Source organism: Apodemus sylvaticus, chromosome 23 (assembly GCF_947179515.1).
Source record: "Apodemus sylvaticus chromosome 23, mApoSyl1.1, whole genome shotgun sequence".
Taxonomy (NCBI): domain Eukaryota; kingdom Metazoa; phylum Chordata; class Mammalia; order Rodentia; family Muridae; genus Apodemus; species Apodemus sylvaticus.
In genome coordinates, this window is record NC_067494.1 from 56,357,041 (window position 1) to 56,369,280 (window position 12,240).

The 12,240-nt window shown below is 36.0% G+C and overlaps 1 protein-coding gene across 1 annotated transcript in view; it reads left to right on the top strand.

Annotated features, from left to right (window-relative positions):
- The window catches only part of LOC127673799 (uncharacterized), a 103,996-nt gene that overhangs the window by 91,028 nt on the left and 728 nt on the right, over positions 1-12,240 (top strand). The window contains exon 30 of the mRNA XM_052169554.1: positions 9,735-9,800. Coding sequence (XP_052025514.1) covers positions 9,735-9,800 — 66 coding nt within the window. The remainder of the gene's footprint in view (positions 1-9,734; positions 9,801-12,240) is intronic.

A 12,240-nucleotide genomic window follows, 5' to 3' on the forward strand; every position in this document is an offset into this window, starting at 1 on the left:
CATTAATGTTCCTGTCTGAAAGAATAGCAGGGATGGACATAGAGAGGAGGCTGAGGAAAAGAAGGTCCAGGGATAGGCCCTACATGGGATCTAGCTCAAGGGGAGGCCCTAAGGGCTGACACTATTACTGAGGCTATGGAGAATTCACAATAAGGAAACTATCATGACTGCCCTCTGAAATATCCATCAAGCACCTGAAAGAGTCAGATACAGATATTTGCACCCAACTAATGGACAGAAGGAGCTGACCCCTGTTGTTGAATTAGGGAAGGCTGAAAGCACCTAAGGAGAGAGATCCTGCAGGAGGACCAGAATTCTCAATTAATCTGGACCTCTCAGAGCTCTCAATCATTGGACAACCAAACAAGCAGCACACACCAGCTGATACGAGGCCCCCAACACAACTACATGAGAGGACTGTCAGGTCTGTGTTCATTCACAGATGACGCACCTAAACCTCAAGGGATAGGAGGCCACACGGTGTTTAGAGGTCAGGTATGGTCAGGGATGTGGTCATCCACTTGCAGACAGAAGTGTGTGGAGGAGCAATGGGATGTGGAAAAGTCTGAGAGTGGATGGGGTCTGGGGGATAAAATATGGAATGTTAAAAAAATACATAATTTAAAAAATTATCTAGACATCTACAGAAAGGAATGGAGCTGATCTAGTAAATTAGTGTGATAAATTTTCAAGTACATGGCCTCACTAGCTCCATAAATCTGACTAAATTTCTATCCCTAGCCATGATGTTGATCCTGTTGAGTGATACCCTTCCCGTTGTTAAAGTATTTCACAAGATTTTCCCCAAAACACCAATGTTTGAGGTAGCCCCTGGCTTTCTCTCAGTGATGAGGGATTGAGTGCTTGCTGCCAAGGAAATCTGCCAGGGCTATCTCTGAATTCAACCAATTCTACTGGGATATGACTTAGAAGCCTCTACCTTGAAGATTAGTTTTTTGGCACATAAGACAGTAGGTAAGTAGAAATGTTAGGGAAGCAATTGACAGTTGTACTCATTTGCAACAACTATGAAGTATGACAATAACCAGTACAGCTAGGTATCAGAATAGGTGCAGTAAGTGGTACTTACATGTCAGTAGTATCCAAGAAGCCTTTAATTAGACTTAAATTTATTTTCTTTACCTCACAATTGAACTTAGTTTGGTGTCTTTCATTTGGTGTCTCAGAAAAAAAAGTTATTCTGTAGAGCCTTCTCAAGTTCAACCATTTATGCCTTGTTATTTGTCTCTAGGATTGTCCCATGCAGGTCCCTTTACTTGACCAAGTCACACATTTTCACTCCGACAAATGTTTTTTCCTATATAATATAAAAAATATAATGTAAATAAAATATACAATTCCTTCCTTTCAGCTACTTTGATTTCCTACTTTCCATGTTTTAAGTAGCCTTAATCAACTATAGTCTTTAATGTGAAGAGCTGAAATTCCTAGTAATAAAAACATGTTTACCTATTAAATGGCATACCACACTGAGTTAAGTAAAGAATGTGTTTAGCAGTATCTACAATAGAAACAGGTTTGCAGTGTTTCTACAATGGTGATTATCATTGCACCACCCAGCATTTCCTTCCAGTATCCTCTGTCCATCATCTAGTTTCTTGTAATCTTTTATGGTAACAAATGATGACTGTACTCATCTTTGATCATACAAAAGAGACTCTTGTTTTAAACAGGACTTGCCAACTTTCAAACTTAATATTACAACTGAAGGAGACCAAGGGATTACAAATTGTAAATGAAGAAGTCAAATTATCTTTTATTGAAGATTAGTAAATATAAATGTACCTAAAACTGCCACAAGAAATCTCATATAGCTTTTAAACACAACAAATAGCAGCATATAGAACTAACACATAAAATGAATATTCCTTCTTTGTAAAAATTAAAAAACTTACTGAGAAGCAAATCAGGGAAATACCACCATTCACAATAATCTTGAAAATTATAAAATATCTTCCGTCATAAGCCTAATCAAGAAGTGAAAGACAGATATGAATAAAAATTATCTTAAATAAATTGATGCAGATATTAGATAATGAAGTTACTCATATGAACATTAATTAGTAAGATCAATATAGGAAAAATTACTCTCCTAAAATATTATTTTGATTTTATCATTTTTCAACCTGATAAAATTTATAAACCATTTTTTGATGTTACTAGCAGAACCAATATTACAGAAGTGACTCTTTAACCCACTGTCATCCCTGTCCTCTGCCATGTTCCCTTAGCCTCTCACATAAAGTCTCACTGATATGACCACCAAAACATTATGCAAACAAGACAACACTGATGTATGTGAAAAAAATAATTGGGGCCTGAATCCTATACAAGGAAGTATATGCAACTGCATCTTAAAGAATTGTGTGCAAGTGTATCTAAAACAGGTATGTTACTTGAATGCAGGAGAATGATGGAGTCCATTTTCTTATAAATGGTTAGTCCATGTAATTTTATTTGTGTAAGCGTTATGTATTGATATTATGACATTAATGTATAGCATTATAAAGAGTAGGATGTATGGGTTTATGTTGTTTTGTTGTTGCCATGTACTTGTCCCCCTCCTATGATGAAGGAGTACAGGGTTATTTATCATTTATATCATTTTGAATATATATGTTATCTTCAGAGTGATGGCTCTCTTTTGTAGAACTAGATTGCTGAAAAGAAATGGCTTAATAGTGATTATACTGTATAATGTTTCTCTTTTTTTCATTGATATGAATGATACTTTTGCTTGGTATTGTAGACTAAACTGGAATCTGTCTAGGTTTGGTTGCTTGTTTGTTTGTTTGTTTGCCAACATAGACATAGAATATTTATTTAAAAGTCAGGCATTGTACTAATCAGTCAGCCTTTATATGAGACTTTTTTCATTTTTCTTCAAAGCTTTTAGTATTTTCATTTCTCTGCACATATAATCTTTGATTATTACGTGTCTACATGATGCTCTGTATGCTTTTCGTACTTTCACAGGTATCTCTTATTTTGGAGAATCTGTTTTCAGACAAATCATATAGAAACAGTTAATTCATTATATTCAATAGAGTCAGTAAAATCTAAGACTAATTTAAGTTTTCTCCCTTTTAGTCCTGAGAGTCTCTCACCTCTCAAGTCTCTGGTACATTCTAGAGCTTCTCCTCAACTTCCAACCTCCCAGGGTTGCCTGTTTCTATTCTATTTGCTGGCCCTCAAGGGTCTCAGGCCTGTTCTCCTCACCCAACACCAACACCTCATTATGTATGGAAGAAACTGAGGAGGAGGAGAAGGAGGAGGAGGAGGAGGAGGAGGAGGAGGAGGAGGAGGAGGAGAAACCTATAGGAAGACCTTTAGTCTCAAGTAACATAGACCCCAGATATCTCTAAGACACTGAGCCACCAACCAGGCAGCATACACCCAGCTGATATGAGGCCCTCAGTACATATACAGTAGAGGACTACCAGGTCTTGACTCAGTCAGAGAAGGTGCACCTAACCCTCAAGAGACATGAGGGCCCAGGGAGTTTGGAGGTATTGTGGGGTGGATGTTGGAGGCATCTCACTCTTGGAGATGGGGCAAGGAGGAGGTATGGGATGTGGAACAGCCAGAGGTTGGAGCAGGAGGGAGATAAATCTGAACTCTAAAAAACATGATTAAATAATGATGATGATGATGATGATATGAGGACTAACAAACTACAAGAAAGAATCAAAACACAACCATTCATTAAACTGACCAGTATGCCACAGATTAATAGATGACAATAAATAGCTTCATGGCAACTTGCTATTTTTAAGCAGAATATCTTCTTTATTGCCAGTTTCTTATTTTCTGTCTCATTTTTTTTAATTTTCTGTGATTATACATAGGCATTTTGCAACTCGAGATGATCACAAAAAGAAATACAAGGAAACAAACGAAAAGGAAATTATGTGTATTTAATTAGTCATCATCAAGCAATTAAAATGATATATGCTAACTATAATGTAAAATGTTAAGCTCTGTGTGTGTGAGAGAGAGTAAGAGAGAACAAGAGAGAGTAAGAGAGAGAAAGAGAGACAAAGAGAGAGGAAGAAAGAGGGAGATAGAGGGAGGGAGGGAGGGGGGATGCTGAAAGAGAGAGGGAGAGAGAGGGAGGAGAGAGAGAAGAAGAAGATGAAAGAAGAAAGAAGAAGAAGAAAGAAGAAGAAGAAGAAGAAGAAGAAGAAGAAGAAGAAGAAGAAGAAGAAGAAGAAGAAGAAGAAGAAAGAAGCAGAAAGAAGAAAGAATAAGAAAGAAGAAGAAAGAAGAAAGAAGAAGAAAGAAGAAAGACGAAGAAGAAAGAAGAAAGAAGAAGAAAGAAGAAGAAGAAGAAAGAAGCAGAAAGAAGCAGAAAGAAGAAGAAAGAAGAAGAAAGACAAAGATGAAGAAGAAAGAAGAAGAAAAAAGAAGAAAGAAGAATGAAGAAATAAGAAGAAAACAGAAGAAAAATAAGAAGGAGGAGGAGGAGGAGCAGGAGGAGGAACAGGAGGAGTTGGAGGACGGAGAAGAAGACGAAGAAGACGAAGAAGACGAAGAAGAAGAAGAAGAAGAAGAAGAAGAAGAAGAAGAAGAAGAAGAAGAAGAAGAAGAAGAAGAAGAAGAAGAAGAAGAAGAAGAAGAAGAAGAAGAAGCGTGTGAGGGAGGGATAGGAACTCAACAGGAAGACCAGAAGAGTCAAGTAGCCTGAACATTTAGGGCTCTCAGAACCATATCCCACTGAACCACCAAACAAAGAACAGACAGGAGCTGGACCCAGGCCTTCCTACCCATATACAGCAGACGTGCAGCTTGGTCTTCAAGTGAGTCACACATAACTGGAATAGGGACTATATTAGAATCCGTTGCCTATATGTGGGCTGTGTTCTAGCTGGGCTACTTTGCTGGCTTCAATGGGAGATGAAGCACCTAACCTATCAGACTTGAAGTTACATGGTGGAAGGGGCAGGGGAAGAAAGAAAGAAAAAAGAAAAAGAAAAAGAAATAGGAACACAGGAGGAAGGAGTTCAGTTACAGGAACCAGCCACACATGGCAAAAACATAAATTTCCATAGAGTCACATTAAAAACCACAGCTGATGAATTCACACCTATCCACTATCCCTGGGTGGAGCATGAAAACCATTCCCCATACAATTCTGTGTTTGAAGAAACTGAGTCTACAAGATTTACATCGTGTTTTCCTGGGGCGTTCTCATAAGCATTCAGAATTCTCACATGGCTCCACTTTTAATTGTGTTCAGACAAATGTGCATAACTGTTTCTGTTTTCATAACTTGCATGACTTACCATGGAATAAATATCCTCAGTTTACTTCACATTGCTCAAGAGGAACACTCTGATTCTGTCAGTACAGGACAGTGAATTATATTCAAATATATAATTGCTGATAGAGAAATAATGCTTGAAGATAACTACTTTTCCTAATCTTTTGGTTAAGTGCTTGTTCTAAAGGAGTAAGTGGAATCAAATTTAAGTACAGAGGAAAAAAATCTGTATAATCACAATCACCATTAACGAACTGAAATACTGAAATCTTACACAATGGATACTTTGGTCATTTACCTCAATCTGTCAATTCCCATATTACAAAATTTATCAATACATATTTTGAATATATTCAAAAGTAATGAATATTTTAGTGTTCAAATTCTCTAATAAAGACTTTGAAGACTGCTTTTCTACTCAGGGTGTGAGGGAGCCATAGAGCACGGAAGACCAGGAGAGCAAAACCATCTAAAATGAATGGACAAAACTCCAATAACTCACCAAAACTTAAGCAGGAATCACAAGGCCTACATGACTCTGTAAAGATCCTGTATATGTACCTGGAATATGTACTAGGAAAATGTCTCTGATTCTTTTGCCTTGTCTTGGGGCTCTTTGGCTTTCTGTTAGCTCTCATTGTCTGACATTAATATAATGGTTTTCATTTTCTCTTAGTGTAACTCACTTTGATATATTATGTTGTTATCTTTTAGAAGCCTGCTCTTTTCGAATGAGAGAAAGAAATGGAGTGAAACTAAATGTGAGAGAAGGGGAAAGTGTGTATATGTATGTTTGTGTGTGAGTGTGTGTGTGTATGTATGTTTGTGTGTGTAAATATATGTGTGTGTCTGAGTGTGTGTGTATATATGTATGTTTGTAAGTGAATGTGTGTATGTTTGTGTGTGTATATGTGAGTGTATGTATGTTTGTGTGTGAGTGTGTGTGTATATGTATGTTTGTGTGTATGAGTGTGTGTGAGTGTGTGTTTATGTATGTTTGTGTGTGTGAATGTATGAGTATATGTATGTTTGTGTGTAAGTGTGTGTGTGTGAGTGTGTGTATATTTGTTTGTGTGTATGTGTGTGTATGTATGTATGTTTGTGTGTGAGTCTGTGTGTGTGTGTGTGTGTGTGTGTATGTATATGAGAGAGAAGAGGGGAAAGGTGTGGAGGAAGGGAAAATTATCAGAATGTGTTGTATGACAAAAGAAACTACGTTTAATAAAAGGAATGAGAAAGAAAATATAATGATTTGTCTGAAAAAGGAAAATAAAAGGCCTTATGTTTCAAACTTTAAATAATAACAATAAAATAAAATAAATATTTTATATTTATTACAGTGGTTTTTATTGTGAAGTTGTAGATGATAGAGGGAATTTATTTAAATAATGCATGTTATACTTAACTAGGATTCTAAATTAAGCAGTCACTGTGATGGAAAGAAAATATACAAATCTTCAATGCTATCTGATATCCATGTGGATGAAACTTTCTGGCACCATTCAGGAAGCCACATTAATTGTTAAAGTCTCTTATGATTTTTGCATGTTGGTCTCTAAGGCTCAGAGTGATAATGAAACTGAATTTTCACATATACCTTTCAGAGTTTAAAAAAGAATTAGATATTGAGAATATTTGGTAATGAATATGCATTTCACATTGTTTTGTATAATTTACATGGTTTTGTATAAAATTCCTTCCCCTTTCAACAGGTATTATTATTGATATCTATCTATCTACCTCATCTCTCATGTCATCTTTTTATGAAAATCTGTTATTTAATAAAATTTCCCATATTTCAACAATCGGTTATTTAATAAAAAATCCTATATTTCAACTTAAAAGACACACTTAAAGCCAAAAGACTGAAGGATGTGAAAAGCACTTGTCACTTTGTCAGTTATAGCATGAACTTCTGTATCTTGAAACCACAATGGCCTGTCACTGCTAAAGAATCCTCAGACTTCAGTGGTTGGCTTACCAACTGCAGTCTACAGTTGGTATTTAGTGCCTAGAAGGAAAGTGAGAATTTCATATCCATTGATTGGTTGTCAATTCCAGGCTCCACTGTAAAGGTATGTATGTAATAACTAATTTGATTCTTATGATAGTCTAATAAAATCAGGAAGTGTTCTATCTTGATTCTCCAGATCCAGTAAACTAGCTCTTAGCTTGTCAGTGTCTTCATGGAAAGTTACTCAGTAACAATATTCAGTGCCAATTCCCTAACAAAACAAAGTTATGAAATAAGGAGAGCTATGCTTTGAGCTTCCAGGAGAATGCATTCTATAGGTCTTCAAAAAATACCTACCCTGAACATGGAACAGGAATATTTTCTACACTAATTGTTTTTACCGACTTTTCTTGTAAACTGGTTAGACTTCAACCTAAAACCTATGAACTCTTTGGGTTTCCAGCAAATTGCTATTTTTTCCAAGATATGTTGTGATTATTTAAATGTAAAAATTTTAATGTTCATTCAAATAGAAAGGAATCATTTTCCTCATATGTTCATTTACTTTTAAATTTTTAGTATCATGAAACTGAATTGGTATCATTTTTGTAAAATTCCTTTACATTACTGTGTGATGTGTTATGAAAACCATTGGCTGCTGTTCTTCTTCCTGACACCTCTAATCTCATGACTTTCTACATAAAAGCCAGTGTCTCTCTGCATATTCTTTAAAGATATATATTTTGGGCAACATGATAGTCACTTCACATATGTTTTAGTATTCAAATTGTATGAACAGAGTAAAGAAACACCAGAAGAGTAGCTATCAATCTGTCTACTGATCTGTCACGTATCTGTCTCTATATTCTCTCCCTCACCTATATAACTTTCATGTACATATGTATGGTTGTGAAAATATGTGATACCTTGCAAAGACATATGGTTCAACAACTGTTAGAAAAATGTTTTAGTACAAGGAGACAAGGATGGATCAATTCGCATTCTTCTGCATGCTGACCTCCAGTTGAACCAGCACCATTTGTTGAAAAGGCTATCTTTTTTCCATTGGATGTTTTCAGCCTCTTTGTCGAGGATCAAGTGGCCATAGGTGTGTGGGTTCATTTCTGGATCTTCAATCCTGTTCCATTGATCCTCCTGTCTGTCACTGTACCAATACCATGCAGTTTTTAACACTATTGCTCTGTAGTATTGCTTGAGGTCAGGGATACTGATTCCCCCAGATTTCCTTTTGTTGCTGAGAATAGTTTTAGCTATCCTGGGTTTTTTGTTGTTCCAGATGAATTTGATAATTGCTCTTTCTAGCTCTGTGAAGAATTGAGAACTTCGGATGGCGGAGAAGCATCTTAAAAAATGCTCAACTTCATTAGTCATTAGGGAAATGCAAATCAAAACAACCCTAAGATTTCATCTTACACCAGTCAGAATGGCTAAGATTAAAAATTCAGGAGACAGCAGGTGTTGGAGAGGGTGTGGAGAAAGAGGAACACTCCTCCACTGCTGGTGGGGTTGCAAATTGGTACAACCACTCTGGAAATCAGTCTGGCGGTTCCTCCGAAAACTGGGCACCTTACTTCCAGAAGATCCTGCTATACCACTCCTGGGCATATACCCAGAAGACTCCCCACCATGTAATAAGGATACATGTTCTACTATGTTCATAGCAGCCCTATTTGTAATTGCCAGATGCTGGAAAGAACCCAGGTATCCCTCAACAGAAGAGTGGATGCAAAAAATGTGGTATATCTACACAATGGAGTACTATTCAGCCATTAGAAACAATGAATTCATGAAATTCTTAGGCAAATGGATGGAGCTAGAGAATATCATACTAAGTGAGGTAACCCAGACTCAAAAGGTGAATCATGGTATGCACTCACTAATAAGTGGATATTAACCTAGAAAACTGGAATACCCAAAACATAATCCACACATCAAATGAGGTACAAGAAGAAAGGAGGAGTGGCCCCTGGTTCTGGAAAGACTCAGTGAAACAGTATTCAGCAAAACCAGAACGGGGAAGTGGGAAGGGGTAGGTGGGAGGACAGGGGAAGAGAAGGGGGCTTGCGGGACTTTCGGGGAGTGGGGGGGCTAGAAAAGGGGAAATCATTTGAAATGTAAATAAATTATATCGAATAATAAAAAAAAAAAAAAAAAAAAAAAAAAAAAGAAAAATGTTTTAAAGCCACTAAGTATACGGGAAGGACATGCATGTGCCCATTTGTCAGTTGGCAAGAGCCTTAGAATATCGACATCACAATGATTCTTCATCTTGACTACTACGGAATCCTCAGACTTCAGTAGCTTGTCTACCAACTGTAGTCTCCAGTTTGGTATTCAGAAGCAGGAAGGCAAAATTCAAGTTTATTCAAAGGTTCTCCCTTCCAGGCTCCACCGAAAAGGTATTTTTTTTATAAGTACTTCCTTTCTCATGATAGTCTAATCATATCAGAAAGTTTTCTCTCTTTATTCCTCCAGATCATGTGAACTACTTCTCAACTCAGCAGTGGTTTCTTGAAAAGGTAGTCATGGTAGCCATAATCGGTACCAATATTCTGTAGAAACAACATTATTATGTGAGGGGAGGTATGCTTTGAGCATACAGGAGAAAGATTTCTGTAAATTTAAAAAAAAATCTGTCAAAGATATGAGTGAGGGTTATTTTATGTGCAACACAATTGTTTTAACCACCTTGTCTACAAAGATTTTTTAAAAGAATTTGTCGTATTTTTTTGTAGACCCTAAATCTAACAATTCCCTGGTTTTCTTCAAATTCGCACAGTTTACAACTCATTTTGTGTTCTTTGGAATCTTCTTCTGAATATTTGAACATTTATTCAGATTACACAGGAACTAATTTACAGACATGTTAATTTCCTTTCCATTTGTTCATCATGAATTTGAGTTGCTATTATTTTGTAACATATCTTAACATTAGTATTTGAAATATGTGATGACAACCATCGGCTGCTGTTTTTCCTGACTTTGAATCTCATGGGTCTTAAATGCTGCTTTCTACATAACGTTGGTGTGTCTCTACATAATCATTGTTAGATATGTCATATTTTTGAGCAGAGTTACATTCACTTAATATAGAATTTAATATTTGTATTATATAAAGAGTGTAGAGTAACCACCAAAAAGTAGCCAATCCAATATTACAGGGAAGAAGGTAATTATGGGTTAGATAAAAATGTTCAGAGGAATCTAAAAATGTTTACATCAGATTGAAGCTTGATTTTATCAGTGTTGTCTAAGATAGAACAGAGAATATCAGGGTAGAAAATTGGAGATAGCTGGGGGAGTGAGAGAAACGTTGCCATCATAAAGAGAATGGGGCTCCTATAACATTTTGGGAGTTAGCTTAGTGCAGAAGCTGATGGAGATGTTTGGGAAGAAACACAATCTAAGGGAAATGTATAAAAATTACTTTTACTTCCTGTTCAGGTAAAATTAATGGCCAGTGTGGCTATTGACAATCCTCATAGGAGTAGCAAGGCAAGGGATTGCCAGTTTGTTTTCCCAGAGGCAAGGGAAATGACGCTTTTCTCTGAACAAGATTAATTTTTCACTAATTATTTTATAAATACTAATTTTGGTGTGGAGCTTTATGTTTGTTTCTAAACACCAGGAACCCATCCGTGATCTATCCTGAGCTGGAACTATCTTGGCATTTTAGAATATATAGACTCCCTGAGACACAACTAGATTTAATTGTTAGGAAAACCTGGCTGTTTCCTTGACCTCAACATATATTAGCTACATAAAGTTTATTGAATCCTAATAAGTATGTGTCTTCTTCTATACATTTCAAAGATTACTGTGATTTTTGCATTTACTAGACTCTAAGGTTCACAGTATTAATGAAGTCTATATGTGGTCCTTTTCACATCCATTCTGAATAGGTTTAAAGATTAGGAATTTAGAAACTTTGGATATATATATATATATATATATATATATATATATATTATACAAATATTTCATATATTGTTGTACATATATTATTATTGTAGTTATCTATCTGTCTGTCTATCTATCCATCTCTGAGGTTGTAAGAAATTATTTCTTACAATATTTCAGTTACAGAAAATTATTTTTGAAGCCATAAGTATAAGAGAAGGCAATGTGTGTGTGTCACTGTGTCAGAGGAGCCAGAGCCTTAGACTATTAACATTACAACGGACTATCAGCCTGTCCACTAAGGAGGCCTCACACCTCAGTAGTATGTTTTCAAACTGTAGTCAGCAATTTGACAAGTTCAAGGGGAGGAAGGCAAAATAAAATTTCAATTCCATTGAAAGTTTCTCCCTTCCAGGCTCCAGGGAAAAGGTATTTTTATATACAGTTTGAATCTGATGATAAGACAAAGCACATCAGGAATTATCTCTTTTTTCCTCCACAAAATTGAATTGGAATTATCTTTAATGTGTCTTTTCATTATTGATAGACATGGGTGATGACAACTATTGGTAGCTGTATCTCTTTGACAGTTTAATTCACAGGGATCCTAAATGCTTTCTAATAAAAGATATAGTGTGTCTGTTCACATACTTTGAAAAAAGTAATATGATTTGGGCAAAATCATATTCCCATAAGGAAAGTATATATCATAAATATTCTTTTGAATGAGCACATTACAGTAAAGAAACCAACAGAAGATTTGGCCATTATTACAGGGAAGAATTTCATTAGGAATTAGAAAGGAAAGATGTTCAGAGGCAGCTGGAAGAGTTCAGAGAGAAAAGAGAAACAGATTTGATATGGTCAAGGCTGGGTAATAAAGAAGGAAGAATATCCAGGAGAGAAAAAAGGGAATAATTTGAGTAGGAGAAGCATTACCTTCATAGAGATGGAGAGTGGCTTCTATCTTTAGCATAGCACAGGAGATGGAGAGTTTGGAGAGGTCCAGGAATCTAGGTATCAATTTTAAAATGTACAGTTTTTTTTTTACTTCCCAGAATCAATGTTGATATTTATATAG